The 23631-nt window shown below is 39.6% G+C and overlaps 1 protein-coding gene across 1 annotated transcript in view; it reads left to right on the forward strand.

The window, feature by feature from the left end:
• Positions 1 to 1612: 1612 nt before the first annotated feature.
• Positions 1613 to 23631, forward strand: part of LOC105746083 (olfactory receptor 14A16-like) — a 57176-nt gene continuing 35157 nt past the window's right edge. The window contains exon 1 of the mRNA XM_012524976.2: positions 1613 to 1964. Coding sequence (XP_012380430.2) covers positions 1845 to 1964 — 120 coding nt within the window. The 5' untranslated portion in view covers positions 1613 to 1844. The remainder of the gene's footprint in view (positions 1965 to 23631) is intronic.

The following is a 23631-nucleotide window of genomic DNA, read 5'->3' on the forward strand; positions in this document are numbered from 1 at the left end:
ACTTCTATTCCCACGTTTTTTAGTAGACATGTTTCTTAAAACCACTCCCTGATCTTGGCTCTCCCTTTCAGAACTCTGTAACATCCTTGGTCTTGGTCGTCCAGTTTTTCTAATAACTTTGTTAATGTGCTGTAAAAGATTGGAAATGTGAGTATGTAGTGTGTATGGTATTGTGAATTTGTGGGACTTAAAGATGTAACAGTTTATCAACGTTTGAAAATATTGGTACTTGATATCCTCTTAAGGAAAACTTGCCTCCAAATTTTAGGCTGGAAAGTCACTAGAATAATTTTAGAAAAACAACTACATGACTTTTTAGGGTTTTGGTACATACATTAAGAATTGTTTACAAATTGTTCATAATGTCTGTGCTGATCTTCAAAACAACCAATAAAAATCTCAGTTATGAAAGAAAAGAAAAAAAAGAAAGAAAAGAAAAGAAAGGAATGGGTGACCTGGACAATTCTGAACACGCTTCCCTTCTTTCCACCCTCTCTTAGGGCATTCGACTGCTCAGACCCCCGAGCTCTTCCCACCACGCACACCTTCCCAGAATAAACGCGCCTGGTGCAGACCTAACCCTGGTTCTTCTTGGAGGGTGGGAAGGCGTCCTGAGTGTTCCCGGGGCCCAGGACCATCCATCGGCCTGGCCGCTTCCGCACAGCCGGGGGCCCACCGCGCAGACCACTCGGGGGCGGCACTCCGCATGCTGGACAGCCTCAGGGTGCCCTTTCCTTACTGTCTGTGCACCCCCGGATTGCCGCGAGGCCCCTCCAGGTCCGGGGGAGGGGTGTCACTGTGTCTCGCAGTACTAGAAATTCTGCTCTTCCGGGTGCAGGAGCCTGTCCCACCGACCCGCGGAGCAGCCCCTGCCCTCCTCCACCCCCGGGCGCCCCATTGAGTCCTCCCCGGTGAGCATTCCTTCCTTTCCCCCAACTCACTCGACCTTCCGGTAGCCCTTTCTCACTGTGCTGTCCTGCTCCCACCCCTACAAAAGCATCTCACAGCCTGCCCAGGGCCCCGCCCCCACACCCGGCCGGGTCCTCAGACCCCTTCCACGCGGTGCAGCTGGGTCTCCAGTCCCCGTTCAGGGTGGCACAACCCCGCCCCCAGCCCCTCCCGGCAGTGCAGCCCGCCCCGCCCCCACCGCGCGGTGCAGTTCCTGCCCTGGCGCAGCCGCCCTGCCCTGCGGGTCTTCCCCTGGCCTGGAGGGAGTAGTGGCTGTGCTCCTTGGGGTCCACGCGCCCGCGGTGGAACGTGGCTGAACGCCGACAGCGCCTTGACAGGCGGCGGCGGGGATCTCCTCTTCGTCCTCTAGGCCGCCCTCGTCCAGCATCTCGGCCGAGGCGAGGCCGTGTCGGTCCCACCCGGCCAGGGGCCCCGACCGAGTCCGCCTGCCGGGCTGTCCTACGCCAGCTTTCGGTGGTTGCCGGGAAACCGCGGTCTCGCGTCACAAAGCTAGGCCGAGAGCGCAGGGCGCGGGGCGCCGGACGCGGGGCGCGGGGCGGAGGGCGCAGCCCGGCTGGGGATGGGGCCAAGCCCTCCCGTCTCCCTTCGGATCCCTGGAGCGCCCACTTGGGACGCAAGGAGCCTCGCCTGCTGGGCGTCCGGGCCTACTTGCCCTTGCCCTTGAGCTCGCAGAGGGGCCCAGGCAGGCTGTGCCTGGAAGTACAGGCCACCTGCGCGAGGCATCTGAAACCCTTCGAGAGCCGCGGAACAGAAGTGGAAGACGCATATGGAATTCATTGCCATCGTGTATTAATTCAGTGTGTCCACAGCAGCATCATGTCAACGTGCACTGAGCCGTATTTCAGGGCCTAGGTCACCAGGAGGGGCCGCCGCTCATGGTACTGGCTGGTGTGAGTGTGCAGCAGCACGAATCGAATCCAGCCACGTGGAATCTGGAAAACCTGAGCTGTTCCGAAGCTCTCTGCTGTTTCTCGAGCCAGATGTTGGCCCAAGAGGTACGTTCCTTTTGTTGAAAATTCACCTAACTCTGAAGCTTCGGATGTGTGTGTGTATCAATGAAAAGGAAGAGGGGAACAAAACAGGGCTAGGGAATACTTTAACCAGGGTGGCTCTAGGAAGCTTGGCCTGAAACATAAATGATAATGGGGAGCCAGACTTGTGAAATCTGAGGAACAGTTGGTCGTTCCAGGCAGAGGGAAGAGCATCTGTGGTGGCACTGAGGCCTACCCTGTTGATGTGTGGGCAGCAGAAAGGGAGGACAAGGACAGTGCAGCTTCCAGAAGGGGAAGGCAGTGGGGAGTGCAGGTGGACAGGCAGGCAGGGAAGGGGGGTGGTCTCAGGTCAGGACCAAAGAGCACCCCTCTTAGGGGGCTTCTTGCCTGCAGGTCCTTGATGCAGGCTGGTGCAGTAGCTTGCCCCTCAGTCCAGGCACCTCTCTGCTGAGGTGACCTTGGGGGTCCAGAGGTCCTATGGGCAGGATTTCAGACAGCACTGTGCAGTACCATGTGTCTCTCACACAGCCACATGGTTTTCTGGAGAACCATGCATGCTCTGTTTGCCATCTTCACCCATCTTTCTGCTCCATTGTCAGAGCAGACATGTCCAACCTTAGGTGGCCAGAGCGTGGTATCAGCCTCCCATGTTCCCATGCTCCCGGGGACTCATCAACCTCAGGGGCCACTTGGAGTCACTGTCTCTGGTGCTTAGAGACAGCTTTCCACCACTCCTATGCATGAAGTGAAGTAGAAAAGTCTTATCCTTTCCCCATGAGCAGAGGCCCTCATGAAAACATCAGCAAATGTTTTGTTTTCTCTAGAAAAAAAATGCTTTTATAATCTCCAAATACCTCTCCAAACTGTCTTATAGACAGGACAGGGGAGTCACTAAGTGTCACAGGTTGACTTGCATAGATGATCTGATATCATATATGGGAATCTGGAAGTAAATGGCACCAATTATCTGAAGAATTCAGCTGGAATTTGAGACAAATCATTTCATTGTAAAAAAATAATTTAACGTGCTATTTTAATGTAACATTGTAATTTCAGTTTCAGAAGGTGGTATTTTGTTCTGCACTAGGTTGGCAGCTCTGGGGTACACAGTATATCTCTGTCATCACTGATGGCTCCTCTGGCCTACAGTGGATACTTGGCTAATAGATGCTAAGTACAAACATCATCACATGACTGGGGCTCCCACTGAAAGCTGTGGCTGAGATGAGGGTGGGGTTTATGAGGTTCCCTTGGAAGGTGTATTAGTCAGGCAAAAGGGTGCTGATGCAAAATACTAGAAATTGGTTGGTTTTTATGAAGGATATTTATTTGGAATAGGAGCTTAAAGATATCAGGCCATAAGCATAAGTTACTTTCCTCACCAAAGTCTATTTTCACATGTTGGAGCAAGATGACTGCTGATGGCTGTGAGGGTTCAGGCTTCTGAGGTTCCTCTCTTCCAGGGTCTTGCTTCTCTCTGGGTTCAAGTTTCCTTTCTTCCCAGGGCTTGCTTCTTCCTGGGACTGGCTTCTCTTTTTTCTGTGAGCTTACTTCCTGGGGCTCCAGCTTAAGTCTATAGCATCAAACTTGAACATCAAAACTCCAACATCAAAAACCCTCAACTCTGTCCTTTGTCATGCTTTTTATCTGTGAGTCTCCACTCACCAAGGGGTTGGGACTCAATGCCCTAATGACATGACCTGATCAAAGCCCTAATCATGACTTAATCACACCCAGGTACAGACCAGATTACAAACATAATCCAGTATCTTTTTTTGAGATTCATAACCATAACAAACTGCTATAGAAAGTAAGTCCAAGGAGCGAGGGCCTGGGTGGATACTGTCAAGATCCCATGGAGGTACTGTAGCTTGACGCTGATTGGACCTTTCTGAGGAGTGGAGAAAATGGCTCTCAGAATTTTCCACCAGCGGATCAACTTGTAGGAACATTTAGCTCCCACTCTCATTCCTCCTCGGCTGAGGTTTGTCCTTGGGTGGTTCACACACACCCCAGCTGAGTGCTGTGCAGGCTCCCCTCAGGCATCAGAGAAGTCCTGGGAAAGAGAATGAAAGGGACATCTACTGTCAAGAGGCTATTTTAAAAGCCCCACTGCAGGGGCTGAATCCCCTGGGAGACCAAGAGAATGCAGGTGAGGCAACAAGAGAAATGCAACAGGTAGGGCAAACTTTACTAGTTTCAATTAGGAAGAGGTTTTAATTTCTCTCCTGTTAAAAATCTTTTCCTACGTGATCCCATCAAGCATTCCAGGTGCATGAGTAGAATGTGAGGTTAATGAACCTAAACTGATTACATTCCCCAGGTCTGCAATATCTACTTGCAAAGTTCTATGGAAGGAAAAAGGGAAAGATAAAAGAAAAATGAAAAATCCTGCTCTCAAAGAAGAGAAATTAATAGTACAATTGTGCTCACTGAGCATGGCTTAAGTGTGCAGCAGGTCAGTCTTTTTATCAAATGACATCAGTTGTATGAGATGTGCACCTTCCAGTCCCATCCAGGATCATGGGAACAGTCTCATACTGGTGCTTAGAGCTCCACTTAGGGTTTCACTGGGCACTGCTTTGGCACAGGCCAGACACAAATGTGGCACCCCTATGCTGACTGATGTCTCAGAGAACAAAGATCTGGAGGGGTGGCTTCCAGCTGAAGGAACTTGGGACACACCACAGAATCTTAAGAGGTGCATATCCACATTGCAGCTGGATTCCAGTGCCTTGGCTCCTGACAGCTGGGCAGAATACAAGCTTGGACTCATGGAAATGACTTGTTTTATTGAGAAAGGAAGGAAAAACCAAACAAGAGTCTTTGTGTCACCTTAACTGTGGCTTCAGCTCATCTTGATGGCATACTAGAGATATTTATCATGAGTCCTCATGAACTCATGGACTTTCTTTGAGTTCCAATCACCTAGTTTACTATAAAGCTGAGATGTAGTAAGGGTAAGTGACTTGGTTTAGGTACCACAGCCAGGTGCTCTTGCTGAAAGGTGTACCAAATACCTATGAGTGGGGTTTTCTAGTTTCCCAAAAGTTGCTGGAAGCAATATACTAGAAATGGGGTGGCTTTTACCATGGGATTTATTAGGTTTGAAGTTTACAATTGGAAGTCTGGGAAAAATGTCCAAATCAAGACATCAGGTGAAGCTTTCTCCCAGAAAGTCAACTCCTTGTGATCCTGCACTCCTGCCACATGGAATGGTGGCTCTTCCAGACTCTGCTTTCTCCTGCAGGCTCACTTTCTCCCCAAGCTCCACTGTGGGTGATCAGGTACATGGCAGGGCAAAATGGTGGCATCAGCTGGCCTCTCCCCTCTCCTCTGAGCCTCCTTGCCAGTTCTGTTTCGGGCTGCTCCGTATGTGTCTTTTCTCTCACACAGGTTCATTAACTTCAACTTCTGGAGGCTGCTTTCTGTCACTGCAGCTCTTTTCTGTGTCGGATGATTCCTCTGTTTATAAAGGGCTCCAGTAAGAGGATTAAGACCCACCCTCGGCTGTGCCCTACTGGAGCAATCTAACCAAATGTTTCTTAATGGAGTTAATCTAAAAGGTTCAGAACAGGTTCAATTTAAGAACTTAATTTTCTCATGGTTTACAAAAGACTCAAACCAACACAGGCTCCCAATCTCGGTGAAAGAGCTTTCTTTTTGGGACTCTTGGGACATTCACTCACTGAGACGGCATTGATTGTACGATGTTAGCCATTTATTTCCCACAGTGGAGAAACATAGCAATAGCCACACTTTCTTCTTTACTCCACCTTGGAAAACTTTTTTCACTGAGGTTGAGAGAAGGGGGGAAATAGCCTGTGAATATATTAAAATAACACACTTATAAAAAATTTCTGTTGAAAATGCAGAGCTTATTAGGACTGAAATGGATTGAAGCACATCAAATATATAAAAATGTATGAGTTCATAAACATTCCCATACTAAACAAGCTGGTCCACCAACTCTTCTAGAAAAGAAGTGTGTATTTTGCTTTTTCTGTACAAATCTTATTTCAGAGTAAACAAACAGCTAATGGGAGAGATTTATATAAAAATATGAGTTAATGTAGAAGGAGTGATAACACTAGGATTTTTTATTTGCAACTCCTAATAAAAAAATAGATCTACACAACAATCAACATTAGAACAGATTTAAAATCATTAAGTGAGACTTTAATGAGTGTGATGGTCAAGTTAATGTGTTAACTTGTTTAGGTTATGGTGTCCAGTTACGTTGTCAAGCAATAACTGGCCTGGTTATTAGCATGAGGGTATTTTGTAACTAAGTTTGCAGCTACAGCCAGTTGATTACATCAGCAGTTGATTGCATCTACAATCAACAAAGGTGATTGCTTTCAGCAATGTGGGGATTTGCCTAATGCAATCAACTAGAGGTCTTAAAAGCCAAGGGGAAAAAAAAAGGATTTCAGAAACCAGAAAGAATTTCTGCCCCTATGTTCATTGGCTTCCTCCAGGGAATATGGAATCACTAGATTTCACAATCACTTCTATCAGTTTCCAGCTTTCAACCTGCCCTTCAGAATTTGAAGTTCCTATCCTCATGATCACATGAGCCAATTCCTGTAATACTTTGGTAGATAAATAATATAAAATAATATAAGATATAGCATTAACATATAAAGATATTTATAATATTATAAATAAATATAAATATAATTATAAATGATATATGTTATCAGTAGTGGTTCTCTGGAAAATGCTGACTGATATAGTGGGGTTCTGTATAATGAAGGCAATAGGCTGATAATAAAGGAACCCACTGATCGGTCTTTAATCATTATCAGTAAAAGGGAACTGTGTTTTTAGGCAAAAGGATAGACATACTGAGACTGGATTGAGAGTTCTTCTATATATCCATGCATATATGGTCAACTGATATTCAGGAAATTCACCAAGACCACTCAATTGTGAAAGAATGGACTCTTCAAGATGCTTCTGAGAAAACTAGATATCCCTATCTTAAAAACATGAGTGAAGATCACAATATCATGCCTTATATAAAAATTAGCTGTGCATTGTAAGACCTAACTATAAGAAAAAAGACTGTATAACTCTTGGAAGATAATTTACAGAAGTACCTATGAGATCTAGTAGTAAGAAATGGTTTCATAAAAATTACACCTAAAGCACGAGTAATGAAAGAAAAGGTAGATAAATGGTACCTCCTCAAAATTAAAAGGATTTTTGCTTCAAAAGAATTTGTCAGGAAAATGAAATGTTTACCTACTCAATGGAGAATATATTTGGGAATCACTTATCTGATATGGTCTAATATCTGGAACATATAAAGAAATCCTACATCTCAAAAATGTAAAGAAAAATAAAAGATTTAAAAAATGGCCAAGTGATTTGAATAGATACTTTTCCAACAGGAAATACAAATGGCTAAAGTGCACATGAAAATATGCTCAATACCACTAGCTATTAGGGAAATGCAAATCAAACTACAGTGAAATCTCATCTTACACCTATTAGACTATGGCTATTTTAAAATAAAAACAGAGAACAACAAATGTTGGAGAGGGATGTGGCAGAAATGGACAACTCAATTACTGCTGGTGAGAAAGTAGAATGGTGCAGTGATTATGAAAGAAGATTTCGTGTTTCCTCAGGAAGCTAGCTATAGAATTGCCATATTATCCAGCTGTCCCATTGATGGTTACATACCCAGAAGAATTGAAAACAGGGACACGAATAGTTATATACCCACCAATGTTCATAGCAGAATTATTCATTATTCTGAAAGATAGAATCATCCCAAGTGTCCATCAACAGATGAATGGATAAGCAAAATGTGTTATATACATACAATGGAGCATTATTCCCTGGAAAATGGAATGAAATATTGACATCCTTGATAATATGGATGAATCTTGAAGACCTTATATTGACTGAAACAAGCCAGTCACTAAAGGACAAATGGTGCATGAATTCACTGGTATTACCTAAGTATATTGAACAGATATGCTAATTAAAAAACAACTGGAATTTCAAGGCCTCAATATTAATGCATGTAACAATGAACCTTATTCTTCAACAATTGTAGCTTAATGGTTACCATAGCTTCCAAGGGAAGGGAGAGGCAAAAATAGGTGGATCATAGGGAATTTTAAGTAATGTGAATTGTTCTGTAAAATTTTGCAGTGATGGACAGAGGCCATTATAAATATTGTCAAACCTATAAAATCATATGGTGCAAAGTGTAAACCATAATGTGAACTGCTGACCATGTTTAGTAGCAATGCTTCAATATTTGTTCAATTGTAACAAATGTAACATTATAAGATGTTATTAATAGGACAAAATACGAGAAGGGGAAGGGGTGGGGTATATGGTAATCCTCTATAATTCAATATGACTTTTCTGCAACCTAAATCTTCTTTGAAAATAAAGTTTAAAAAGAGACACTGGGGAAACATGGAGAAGAAATTATAAATATACATAAAAGATAGATCTTATGGTGATGAAAGACATAAGGCAAAATATTATTTTGACTTTGTTTTGGAAAACAGAAAAGTTACAATTAAATTAGGGGAGAAGGACCCATGGTGCAGGGTGTCAGTGTTGAGAGATGTGTGAGTAGTGGTGCACCTAGGGCATGCCTTTATGGAATATGAGTGTACTCATGTGATAATGGGATGTTTTCTCAGTGGGTGAAGACCCACACAATAACCAAATTATATTAAATTCCCATTCTTTGGAGACCTGCCACATTCTCAAATAGAGGGTCAAGAATCTCTAGAGTACATAGGCAGTGTCTTGCAAAGTAAGACAGACCACTATACCAGGCCCTTGATATTAATGTTTGTACTTTTGAACATTATCCTTATAAAATTGAAACTTAGCCTAGTAGTACATACAGCCTAAGAGTTATCTCTTGAAATCCATCTTGGAAAGATGGGACAAGATGGTGTCTGAGTGAGTGCACCCTCATCATCTCTCCTTCAAAAACCAGCTGAGTGGGGACAGAATCCTGTCTGAGCAGGCAGGCAGTTTTGGGAACCTATAAAGCAGGAGGTTTCTGGATGTAGATCTGGAGAGACTATGACAAAGCTATTGCTTGCTCAAGGTAAAACCATGGGTTTCTGACTCTGAAGCCAGAAGCTGTTGGGAAGGCAAAACACTTCCCCTATGACTGAGAGTCACAGCTTTCCCTGAACACCACCAGTCCCACTGTGGTGTTCCCAAGCCCCATGTTCCCCAAATGCATGATCCCCAAACCCGTGGTTCCTGAACCTTGCATTCCCTGAATGCTGCATTCCACATAACCCACATTCCCCAAACCTGATACCTGAGCCCACATTCTCCCAGGCCTGTGTTCCTCAAAGCCAGCACTTCCTGAACCCTGGCATTTATCTAGTCCTCCAATCATGGACAAACTCTGGGAGTGGGAGGGTTTTGATGAGGGGTGCAGAGGGGCCTGAGGAGTGCAAGTTCAATTTCCTGGTCCCCACTTTTTTCAAGCTTGGAGGAGCATACCAGCTGGCTTGGGGAATGGCTAGGAAGAGAGGAAAGGAAGAACTTAGAGAACTGTATTTACCTAAACACCCTGGGATAGGGAAACTTGGTCTAGGAGAAGGTAGAGTCAGAAAATTAACTATGTTCCATAGCACACTTAAGAATGAGGGACAGTAGGGTGGACTTTGTAGGCTTCCAATAGCATATCTAGGATTCCTGGCAAGGTGTGGGGGCTCTCTCACAAGAAACAAAGTCATTATTTGCTGTGGCGAGTTGTTCAAAAGGGTTCCATATGAATCTACAAGGAGAGCCCTCACACAACCTTCCTGCTTCTCTGGGAGAGACAGAAGAGAGGAAGGGAGAAAGGGAGAAGGTCAGACTCCTAAGCAGTCTATTCAATTGCAAAGAGGATTCCTTGCTTGAGACCTTGTCTGATCTTGTTTGTTGGTTTGTTTTCTTGTTTATCCTTCATCTTTATCCCCCCATAGCACTTGTTTTTTCTTTTTCTTTATTTTCATTTATTTTCTTCTTTTTTCTTTTTTTTTTAATTAGGTGCTTCAGGCACTGTTTCTTATTTGCTGTGCTTCCTCATCCTCAATTTCCTTTTTTCTGTGTGTACTGATTTTGGATATCAATGCTATCCCCTTTTGTTTACATCTTTCAATCCTTCAGCATCTATTGTTTCTCTTACACTCCACCCTCATTTAGCCATCAATTTTTCTGACTTTTGATTTTTAAGACCTCTATTCTTCTTTCTTTTATTCACTCTTTATGTTATTGTCCTTTCTTTTCTCTTTCCCTCTCTTGAACACAGGGGACTTTGAAATCATACTGTATTGTTCCCCATAATCAGTTTACCATTTCATTGTAGGTTCTTCACTTTTTTACTGTTATAACTCTACACAGCTTACAGAAGTTTAATATCAATTCTCCTAGATCTCACATTGTTCTGCTAAAATTTTGTATCAATACAATTATTATAATTTTTCTTTTCTTGCCCCTTTTGCTTACCCTTACCCTAATATTTTCCTTCAAGGCAACTTAGAAAACAACAAGGAAATGGAATAGGAAGAACAATGTGTCAAAGAGAAGGCTTAACACGCACACAAAAGCAAAACCTAAATAAACCCAGAGACTAGATGGAGAAGCTAATCAACTGAATAAACTCATCAAGATAAAATGATGTTCAGACAGCAACAAAAAAATTACAAACCATCCCAATAATCAGGAAAACATGGCCCAAACCAATGAGCAAACTAAAAACAAGGAAGGGGAGCAGAACATCGAACAATTTAATTATGGCTCTCAAAACACATATCATACCAATGTAATGAAGTGAAGGAAGAGATTGAGGATATTAAGAAAACACTTGGAGAGCATAAGAGAAGAAATTGTAAACATACTCAAAAATTAATGGTTATGATGGTAATGAATAGCACAATCCAAGAAATCAAAAATGCACTCTCAACAAATAAAAGCAGATTTGAAAAGGCAGAGGAAAGAATTAGTGACGTGGAAGACAGTACATCTGAAATCAAACAGATAGTAGAATTATTGATAAAAAGAAAAAATACAGCAGGGACTTTGGGGCCTGAATGATAATGCAAAATGCACAAGCATATGCATTATAGGCATCCCAATGGAGAAGAGAAGGGAAAGGGGACAGAGGGATGGTGGAAAAAATAATGGCTGAAAACTTCCCAGACCTATTGAGGGAGATGCATGTACATGTCCCGGAAGAACAATGCACCCCACCCAAACATCATAAACATCATAAACAGAAACATCATAAACAGAAACTAAAAGAGTATGTCAACAAGGAACCTGCCCTTCAAGAAATACTAAAGGAAGTTCTGCAGGAGAAAAGAAAAAAAAAAAAAACAGGAAAGACAGAGTTGGAGGAGAATGTAAAACAACTAAAAAGTCAATAAAAAAAGAAAAAACATAAACACAAATTGAAAGAAAATATGGCTAATATAAGTAATTCTTTGAAAGTACTAACATTGAATGTGAATGGATTAAACTCACCTGTTCAGAGACACAGCCTGGAAGAATGGATCAGAAATATTACCCATCTATATGCTGTGTACAAGAAACACATCTTGTACCCAGGGATGCAAAGGAGTTGAAAGTGAACAGCTGGAAAACAATCTTACAGGGAAACAATAACCTCAAAAGGGCAGGAGTAGCTGTCTTAAATCAGACAAAATAGACTTTAAATACAAAACTATTGTGAGAGACAAAGGTGGACACTAAATATTAGCAAAAGGGATAATCTTTCAAGAAGAAAGAATAATCATAATCATTTATGTCCCTAACAAGGGTGCCTCTACATATGAGGCAAACACTGGAAAAACTAAGTGAAGGAATAGATGTCTCTACAATTATAATGGGGGACTGTAATACACCACTATCACCATTGAATAGAACATCTCAAAAGAGAATCAATAAAGAAACAAAGACTTTGAACAATATATTAGAAGAACTGGACCTAATAGTCATATACAGAGCATTACACCCAAATAAAGTAGGATATACATTCTTCTCAAGTAGGATCATTCTCCAAGATAGATAACATGCTAGGCCACAGAGAAAGTCTTGATGAATTCAGAAAGATTGAAACCATACAAAATACATTCTCTGACTACAGTGGAGTGAAGCTGGAAATCTGCAAGGGCCAGAGACCCAGATTTGGCACCAAGATATGGAAGTTAAGCCACACACTCTTAGAAAAACAGTGGGTCAAGGAGGAAATCTCAAATCAATAAGTACCTTGAAACTACTAAAATTGACAACACAACATATCAAAACTTATAGGGTGCAGCAAAAGCTGTACAGAGAGGGTAATTCATAGCTATAAATTCAGACATCAAAAAAGGAGAAAGAATTAAATTGAAAACCTAACTGCACACTTGGAGGAATTAGTACAAACACAACAAACTAATCCCAAAGGAAAATGAAAGAAATAACAAAGATCAGAGCAGAACTAAAAGAAATAGAAAATAAGAAAGTGCTAGTGAAAATAAAGCAAAAAAACTGGTGCTTTGAGTAGATCAATAAAATTGACAATTAGCTAGACTATTAAAGAAAAAAGAGTGGAGATGCCAATACACAAAATAAGAAATGAGAAAGGGGACATTTACCCCTGATCCCATGGAATTAAACACTATCATAACAGGGTACTTTGAAAAACTATATTCAAAAAAGAAGGACAATTTAAAGGAAATAGACAAATTCCTTAAAACACATAAGCAGCCTACATTGACAGAGGAGAAATTGATGGTCTCAATAAACAAATCACAAGTAGATAGGATCAGTCATTAAAAGCCTCCCAACTAAGAAGAGTCATGGGACAGATAGCTTCAAAGGTGAATTTTACCAAACATTCTGAAAAGAAATAACACAAATCTTGCTTAAACTCTTCCAAAAAACTGAAATAGAAGGAACATTGCCTAACTCATTCTATGATGCCAACAATACCCTAATACCAAAGCCAAAAAAAGACACACAGAAAAGGAAAATTACAAATCAATCTCTCTAATGAATCTAGTTGCAAAAATCCTTAACAGAATGCTTGCTAATCATATTCAACAACACATTGAACAAATTATACATCATGACGAAGTGGGTTTCACCCCTGGTATTTAAGGATGGTTCAACATAAGAAAATCAATTAATGTAATACACAACATAAACAGATTGAAGGGGGAAAAAATCACATGATCCTGTCTGTAGATGCAGAAAAAGCATTTGACAAAATACAGCACACCTTCTCGATAAAAATACTGCAAAAGATAAGAATAGAAAAAAACTTTCTGGACAAGTTAAAGGGTATATATGAAAAATCCATAGTTAATATCACTTACAATGGTGAAATCCTAAAATATTTCCCTCTAAGATCTGGAACAAGACAAGGGTGCTCTCTCTCACACCTTCTATTTAGCATTGGGTTAGAAGTACTTGCTTGAGGACTGAAGCAAAAACCAGATATAAAAGGCATACAAACTGAAAAGGAAGAAATCAAAATTTCACTATTTGCAGATAACATGATCCTATTCATGGAAAACCTTGAAAGGCTACAACAAAGCATCCAGAACTTATAAATGAGATCAGTAAAGTTGCAGGCTATAAGATAAAATTGCAAAAATCAGTAGCATTTGTGTACACCAATAATGAGCAATTTGAGGATGAAATCAAGAAACAAATACCATTTACTATAGTAAATAAAAAACCAAATACTTAGGAATAAATTTAACTAAAGATGTAAAAGGCTAACACACAGAAAACTACACAACACTGTTCAAGGAAATCAAAGAAGACTTAAATAAATGGAAGAATATTCCCTATTCTTGGATAGGATGACTAAATATCATTAAAATGTCTATCCTAACAAAACTCTTCTATGATCCAGTGCAATCCCAATGAAAATCAATAAAGCGTTTTTTAATGAACTAGAAAAACTAAGGAAAGGGGTCCTAAATAGACAAGAACATATTGAAAAGAAAAATGAAATTGGAATTACACTACCGACTTCAAATCATACTGCAAAGCTACAGTAATGAAAACAGCATGGTATTGGCACAAGGATAGACACACCGACCAATGGAACTGAATTGAGAGTTCTGATATAGATTCTCATATATACAGTCATCTGGTACTTGACAAGGCCACCAAGTCCACTCACCTGGAAGAGAATGGTCTCTTCAATAAATGGTGCCTGGGGATTTGGATAGCCATATGCAAAAGAATGAAAGAGGATTAGCATCTTACACCTTATACAAAAACTAACTCAAGATGGATCAAAGACCTAAATATAAGAGCCAAGACCATAAAGACCTTTTCAAACAATGTAGGGGAGCATCCACAGGACCTGGTAATAGGAAATGGTTTCATGAACTTCACACCAAAATCACAAGCAGCAAGAGAACAAAATAAATAGGACATCCTCAAAATTAAAGCCTTTTTGCATCTCAAAGGAGTTTGTCAAGAAAGTGAAAAGTCAGCCTAACTGATGGGAGAAAATATTTGGTAACCATATATCTGATAGGAGACTAATATCCTGCTTATTAAAGAAATCTTATATCTTGAAAATAAAAAGACAAACAACCCACTTAAAAACTGGGGAAAAGATTTGAACAGACACTTCTTCAAAGAAGACATACAAATGTCTAAAAAGCACATGAAAAAATGCTAAAAATCACTACCTATTAGGGAAATGCAAATCAAAACTACAATGAGATACCATCTTACTCCCATAAGACTGGCTGCTATCAAAAAAACAGAAGACTACAAGTGTTGGAGAGGATGTGGAGGAACGGGAACAGTCATCCACTGCTGGTGGGAATGCAGAAGGATCCAGCCATCCTGGAGGACAATTTGGTGGTTTCTCAATAAACTAGCTATAGATTTGCCATATGATCCAGTAATCCCACTGCTGGGTATATACCCAGAAGAACTGAAAACAAGGACACAAGAGATATACACACACAAATGTTCATAATGTGTTCACTATTGCTAAAAGTTGGAATCAACCCAAATGCTCATCAACAGATGAATGGATAAACAAAACGTGGTATATATATACAGTGGAATACTACTTAGCTATAAGAGGGAATACAGTACAAACACATGGGATAACGTGGATGAATCATGAGGACCTTTTATTGAGTGACACAAGCCAAGCATTGAAGGATAAATACTACATGACCTGTCTGATATGAAATAAACAACCCAAGTTGTCTGAGAGAGCTATGTACTGGATGAAAGGCTTACAGGAAACTGGTTGGGGGGGGGGAGAAGAAGGTTGTGAGCTGATGCCCACAGGGGTGAAATCTCTGATAAAGTGGAGGTAAGTATTTGTACAGGGGAGGGATAAGATGAAGGCATAGGGATAACTTTGGGTGGGGCTTTGCATGCTTGAGGGGATCTAGGGATGGGAGGTTTGGTCAGATGGCCCAAGGAATTGGAAAGAGTGCTGGCAGGAAGAGTTTAACATGGGAGATTGTCGGGTATGTAGTTGAAACTATAATGTTGAGAAAACTGTTTAGAAAATATGAGGAAGGATTACCTGTATAAGGTGCTTAAAGGGGGAACATCTGGGACAGGGGTAAGCTTCTAGGGAGTACATGGGTATTCATCTTGTCATAATGTGTTATTTCATTGGGTGGAGACCCATACAATGAGTGGGAAGGTGTACCCACATACTGGGGAGGCCTGATGTTCTGAAATAGAGGGTATTGTGTCTCTCAAGAGAATCGGTGGCTCCCAATAGGGGATGACAGTCTAGTATGTTAAGCCCTCACTATTGTTGCAAGTATCTGTGAATCTTGTCCTTAAAGCAGTGAAGATTGATTGTCACTGTGTGCCCTGAGGGGAGAGTGAGAGAGCATTAGAATACATGGAAGCAGTGCAACTGGGGGAAAATGAAAGTGTTCCACAAGATCATGCAATATTGAATATAGGACATGTTAAATTACACCAAAAAATGTATAAAAGTCTACAGACTAAAATATAAACCATAAGATAAAACATAAGGTAACTAAAAATTTAGAAAATTGTACAGTCTAAAATATAAACCATAATGTAAACCCAAATGGAACCATATTTGATAGCTGTTTCAATATCTTTACATGAGCGATAGAAATATAGCATGAACATGTAAAAAAGTCATTGCTGGGAAGGGGGAAAAGTGTTTGCTGTTGGATATATGGGATTCCACTATATTGTATATGTGACTTTACTGTGATCTAAAACCCTTTTGAAGACAAAATTAAAATTAGAAAAAAAAAGATATAGACACTGAAGAAGGAATGAAAGAAATTGTCTTACCACTGTACATAGAAGGCAAAAACTATTACAGTGATGAAAGGCAAATGTAAAAAGCAAAGTTTTATGATAGTTTTCATTTTTAATACCCCCATTTATTTTTACTTTTCTAAGTTTTTCAAAAATAGTATGTATTCTGTTTCTAAGCTTTAAACCTATCACTACTATTTCATTTCCTATTAATTGAATTTGACAGTATATTAGGCTTCATTTTTGAAGATGTTTTGGACCACAGAGGGGTTCAACTATGGCAGAAGAAAGCTGGTGTGGGGTGTTAATGATGGGGGACACATGGTTCAGAGGGAGTTCTTCAGAGCATGTATAGAAGCACATAAAAATGTTCAGATATATGTTGGGCATTTTCATAGTAGTTACAGTTACAAATGACAACTGAGGGAGTGCAGAGTTCCTAGCCAGGGGAGCTCAGTCACACTCCCCAGTGGAACAGCAACAATTTCCCAAGTGCAATGGCAAAGACCACTGAAGAAGGATGCTCCAAAAAATGAGCGCTGGATACTGATGACTATGCTTATGAGCCTTTGTGCCTGAAATTTGAACTAGGTCCAGAACTGCAGGATGCCTAAGAGTTACCTCTTGGGAGCCTCCATGTTGCTCAAATGTGGCCACTCTCTAAGACAAACTCAGCATGTAAATGCATTACCTTCCCCCCACTTTGGGACATGACTCCCAGAGATAAGCCTCCCTGGCATCAAGCAATTCCTACCAATCACCAAATGCTTATGCAACTAGGAAAGGACCATGAATACAAGGGGGAAATGGTAAAGACAAATGAGTTTATATGGCTAAGAGTCTTCAAAAAACTGTCAGGAGGTAGTCAGAAGTTTCATGCTTGTACATGCCTCAGCAGGATTCCATAGACAGCCAAAGTAGATACAACCTCAGGTCCTGGTGCCCCTAAGGGATACAGAGACAGACAGGTTCTGCAATCATGGCAGTTGACTTTGAAGATCAGTGCATTGTCAATAGGTCTGACTTTGGAATTTGTGTTCCTGAGTGTGATGGAGTTGGACTCAGATGTGAACTTTCTACACATGCCTCTTCTGTCACTATTACTGAACCTGTTTCTGGCACTGGGGTTGGTGTATACCCAGGAGACTTCAATCTCTGGACTGGCCATGTGCCAGCTAGGCCCTGAGCCTCAGCAGTGTTGAAGCTCCTACTCTCCAGTTTGTTGGACTTGCATAGATTGGCTAACAGGGAGATGAAGGTGGTCAACCACCACATCAGGGAACTGAGAGTGTGTATGACTCCAAGTATGTGATTCACCTCCATTAAGCATGTTGGTTCTAAGCCTCCTCTCAATATAGAGGTGGAGAGTTTATCACCAGCCCAGGGTCCATAGGATGGAGGGATAAACTATGGATTAAAGTGAACTTACTGGTATTCTTCTGTAGAACTATTTTGACTAGTAATGGAAGAAAGTGTAGCACCTGGTTACAGCTTAAGTAGAGTTGTAAATAGTTCAAACCACATAAGATAATGAGTAAGAAGGTTAATCTAGCTTTTCATTGCTTAAATAACATAAAAAAACAAGCAGAGAGTCTAAGTTAAATGAGCCATTTAATGGTTGTTAAGAATGGACAAAATCCAGCTAGGACACATGTCACAAATTAACCTGTGACTGTCCAGTTACATGGCAATGATTATGTAGATTATGGAGTTCTAAAACATAGCATTAGCATCAAAGAAATAATTTTTAGATGTTTGTATCTGGCTACTTTTAAATGTTAACATATATTGAATCTGTGATTATAGTTCAATGGGTGTCTCAGTGAGTGAGTCATTCTACAATATACTTAAGGTAAAACAAATTATATAAAAATTCAGTGAGTATAGTTATTTGTTAATTATCAATATTTACAAGGGCAAAGTTCATTATAATTTTAGGCAGTCATCCTTTATAACATCACAGATACTGTGAAAGAAGAGATCCTAAATATATGAGTACCAGTCAATCAGGAGAGATGCCTATAAAGAAGTGTGGCAAACAAAAGGACTGCCGGCACCTGTGCAAACCAAAAAACTAAAGTTCAGAATGCATCCAGAAAAACAAAGCCCAAATTACCATTAACCTGAAGATACACAAAGGCCAGAATATCAAGCACAGAAAGCGAGGTCTCAAATCAAGGGGACTTGCAATTAGGATTTGGGGCCATTTTAGAAATGAAAGAATGCAAGGGCCTATAGTCAGTATAGGGCTGCAACCCAGTGGTGGCTCCAGGATTAAGTCAGTGGTGACTTCAGATCAAACTTCTGAATGCTAGAAATGTTGACCAAGTAATATCAAACTGAGCAGTAAAACATTTATTTGGGGTGTTAGAAATACAATTTAAGGAGCACAGATTCAGTTTGTTAGAGAATTGTGTACCAATGTGTGTGTGTGTTAGGGAAGGATTTATAAAAGTAAAAAGAAGAATATATGAAAAAGAAGTTGGTTAGGACAATAGACTTAGAAATAGGTTTTGTGTTTTCAAAAAGGCAGTGGTTTTGTTAGCTGCTTAGTTTCTGTTTATTACAACCAGTTTCAGACTTTCAGGAGTGGTGTAAGGGACATTCTATGTGCACAGATCTCTGATTCCATTTTAAAGATCATAGCCTAAGTTGCTCAATTTTACTTTTTTTTCCCCCAAAGCTATTTCCCCATTTTGTACGCTGTATGTTTGCTTTTAACATAAAGTCTTTTGATGTGCAAAAGTTTTTAGTTTTGATGAGGTACTATTTACCATTTTTAAAATTTATTTTGATGCATGTGTTTTAGGTGTAAAGTTGAAGAAACTTTTGCCTAACAGTGCTTCCTAAAGGTGCTTCCCTATATTTTCTTCTAAATGTTTGAAAGTCCCAGTTATTATCTTTAGGTATTTTATCCATTTTGAATTAATTTTTGAATATGGTCAGATAAGGCTTTTTTTATTATTTTTTTACATATAGATATCCAGCTCTCCCTGCACCATTCTTGCTTCCCAATTGAAAGGACTTGGCAACCTTTTCATAAATCAATTGCCCACAGCTATTAGCGTCTATTTCTGAAGTCTGAATTCTATTCCATTGTTCTATATATCTATCCTTCTGCCAGTACCATGCTATTTTGACCACTCTTTTCTCATAAGTTTTTAAGTCAGGAAGTATGAATCCTCCAAATTCATTCTTATTTTTCAAGATGGTTTTGGCTATTGAGGGTGCCTAAAATCTTACAAATAAATTTCATGATTTACTTTTCAATTTCATTGAAATAAGCTGTTGTAATTTTGAATGGATTGCATTGAATCTGTAAATCATTTTTAGTAGAATAGATACCTTGAAAATATTTAATCTTCCAATCCATGAGCATGGAATTTCCTTCCATTTATGTAGATCTTCTTTGATTTCTTTTAACAAAGTTTTGTAGTTTTTCATGTTTAAGTGCTTTACATTCTTCATTTAATTTATTCCTAGATAATTTATCCTTTTAGTTGCTATTACAAATGGATTTTTTTTACTTCAGCCTTAGATGGCATAGAAACATAACTGATATTTCCATGTTGATTCTGTATCCCACACTTTGGTGAATTGGTTTATGAGCTTAAGTAGCTTTGTTGTGAATGTTTTGGGAATTTTCTACAGTTACTGTTACATTATCTATGATTACTTTTACTTCTTCCTATAAATTTGAGGGTTTTTTTTTTTCTTTTTATTGCCAAATTGTTCTGGCTAAAACTACCTGTACAGTAATGGATAACAGTTATGACTTTTGGCATCCCTGTTTCATTCCAGATCTTAGAGGGAAAATCATCAGTCTTTCACCATCAAGAATGATGCTAGCTAAGGGTTTTCATATTTTTCCTGTAACCTGTTGATGAAGTTTCATTCTATTCCTGTTCTTCTGGTTGATTTTATCAAGAAAGGATGCTGGATTTTGTCAAATGCCTTTTCTGCAACAATTGACATTTTCCCCTTCATTTTGTTAATGTGTCATATTACATTCAGTTATTTTATTTTTTTAAAAAATTATTTTTTAATTTATTTACTTCTCCCCCCTCACTCCATTGTCTAATTTCTGTGTCCATTTGCTGTGTGTTCCTATTTTGGGGCATTGCCAATAAGCATGGAATTATCATTTACATTGTAGTTTACACCCTCTCCTGCAAAATTTTGTAGGTTATGACAAGTTATGTAATGACCTGTATCTGTCATTTTAATGTTATTCAGGGCAATTCCCAAGTCCTAAAAATGCTCCCATATTACACCTGTTTTTCTCTCACCTTGCCCTCAGAATCTCCAGTGTCCATTGCCTCCACATCAATGATATAATTTCTTCCATTGCTAAAATCACAATAAGTATATTGGAATATCAGTAAATATTCTTTGGTCCATAATTCTGTCCCCAATCCTGAGGATTCTGGGATAGTGAAGCCAATTCCACCTCAAACTGAGAGGGAGCTTTGATCTCATGGGGTAGATGAATGGAACTCTCTTGCTTATAGTTGTAGACACTATCAGTTCCTTGGGATGGTCACTGTCTATCATCATCTCCTTGTTAGTTGTCCTAGGTGAATCCAATGAACTGGAGAGTATATGTTCCTACTCTGTTAAGATTTAGAACCTAGCTAGCACACGAACAGCACAAAGATTTTACTCTCTTGGACATACACCTAACAAACCTAGTGCTAATTATTTGTTCAAATGGAATGATCAGAAGAGCCATGTATAAGGAAACCATAACTGAATCCAGTGCTGTCACATGGGGAAGCATAAATTCCAAAATAGGGCCTTCTGGCAAGGCATCAAACTCCTCAGTTATTTATACCTGATTATAGTGTCTGTATGTCTTCAGAGCTGTCACAAGCCCCACTATTTGAGCTAGTGTTTAGTTTGGCTGTCCATGAGTCCTGCTGAGACATGCATAAGCAGAACTTCTGGAATGACCTCCTGACTCACTCTGAAGTTTCTTAGGTATATAAACTCATTTTTCTTTACCTTTCCCCATTTAGATCAAGGTTTTCCTCCAGTTGTATTGCTAGTTGGTGCTCAGTTTTAATGCCTTGATGCCATGGAGGCTAATCCCTAGGAGAAATGTCCCATGCTAGGTGGAAGGTGATGCATTTATATGTTGAGTTCAGCTTAGAGAGAGGCCACATTTGAGAAAAAAAGGAGGCTCTCAGGAGGTAACTTTTAGACACCATATAATACTAAGCTAAGTTTTAGTTTCAAGAGTAAAGGTTCATAAGTACAGTCATCACTATTAAGAACTCATTAAGAGACTATAATTCTTCACTAGTCATTATCCCTGTTCTCAGGGGATTCTTAATTTTCCATTTGAGAATGTGGCAGAGCTCCCTGGGATGATAATTCTGCATTGTTTTTGGTTATTGCCTGAATCTGCACCCTAAGTGACAATGCCCAATGAACATTTAAACAAATTTATATGCCTTGTATGTGTGCCCAGGTGAACTTCCTCCCATGTATCTTCCATCATTGAAACCCCACACAAATGCTATTCCCCTATCATAGTTTTATCCATTCCATGATTTAAAACTTCTTCAAAAATGAAGCCAACAAATTAGCCAAACAGCAAATAATAAGAAAATGAAATAATGATGGTTTAAAAATGAGAAATAAAATGAAAAAAATTTTAAATTCAAAAATAAATTTTTTGGAATGATAAAATGAAAAAAGGTTAAAATTTATGTCTTTCATTACTGTAAAATCTGTTGTGTTGTATATATAGTGATATTTTCTTCTGTGTATTCCCCCAGTGTTTTACTTTTATTCATGTTGTCATCAAAGAAGTTTTAGGCTACAGAAAAGTCACATACAGGATATATATCCTACATTCTCTCCTTTTTACCCTTTCCTCTATTAATAACATTTTATATGTGGATGGTACATTTGTTACAATTGATATACAAATATTGAAGCATAGCTATAAACCTTGGCCAATGATTTACATCATAGTTTACATTTTTGATCAGACGCCTTTATAAATTTTGATGAAATTTAACATGTCCTGTATCCCTCATTGTAAAATCATGTAGAATACTTCCATTGTCCCCAAAATGCTCCATGATCCATCTATTCTATTCCTCACTCCCCTTGCCTTGGGGGCCCTTGGGAACCACCAGGTTTCACTCCTTGCAGAATAAGATTCATAGTTACTTGCAACAACATTGAGGGCTAAACACACTGGCTGTTCTCTTGGCACTGCCTAGGCTTTTGAGATACTCCGTCCCTCTGTTTGAGAACATAGCAGGACACACCAGGATGGGAGTCCAACACCATCACACTCATTATGTAGGTCTGCACCCACTGATATAACCAAATATGGCAAGATGAACACTAACACACTCCCTAGAAGCCTGCCACAGGTGCACCTTCTCCTGAATGCCTCCCACGTTCAACACCATAAACCTGTAGATCTTACCTGCCATGTTGCCAAAAGATTCTCAATGCTGTAATTTTAACATAACTGCTGATCCCTAGTGTTCACCTGCTCCCTCCTCCAACCTTCTCCTTAGTTCCATGGACAGTCCAAACTTCCATCCCAATACTACCCCCTGATAAAACAGCAACACCCAACCTAAAAGTATCACTGCAACACTGTCATGCCCCTTCCCTGAAGAACTACACACTTTCATCTTATCATAGGTTTTATCCAAAAGGCTTACAGCCCTCTCCCTTTCCATCTCCTGTAAACCTGTATTCCAGAATCTAGCTCTGTGAGTCTGCTCAATTTACTTGATTCATATCAGTGAGGTCATGTACTATTTTTCCTTTATTGCGTGGTTTGCTTCACTCAACATAAAGTCTTCAAGATTCATCCATATTAATCCATGTGTTAATACCGCATTCCTTCTTAAAGCTGAGTAATATTCCATTTATTTATATAAATTTGTTTTTTTATATAAATTTGTTTATATAAATTTATATTTATATAAATTTGTTTATCCATTCACTTGTTGATGGGTATTTGGGTTGCTTCCAACTTTTAACAATAGTGAATAATGCCACGATGATCATTGGTGTGCATATATCTGTTCCTGTCCTTGCTTTCAATTCTTCTGTGTATATATGCAGCAGTGGAATTGCTGAATCATATGCCTGATCTATAGTTAACTTTCTGAAGTACCACAAAACTGCCCTCCACATTGCCTGTAACATTCTATATTGCCTTCAGCAGTAGTTAAGTGTTTCCATTCCTCCACATCCTCTCCAGCACTTGTTGTTTACTCTTTTTTTTAATAGCTGCCAGTCTCATGGTTATAAGATGATATCTCATTGTAGTTTTGATTTTCATTTCCCTATAGGTACTGAAGTTGAACATCTTTTCATGTGCTTTGTAACCATTTGTATTTCTTCTTTGGAA

Source organism: Dasypus novemcinctus, chromosome 20 (assembly GCF_030445035.2).
Source record: "Dasypus novemcinctus isolate mDasNov1 chromosome 20, mDasNov1.1.hap2, whole genome shotgun sequence".
In the NCBI taxonomy this organism is placed as follows: domain Eukaryota; kingdom Metazoa; phylum Chordata; class Mammalia; order Cingulata; family Dasypodidae; genus Dasypus; species Dasypus novemcinctus.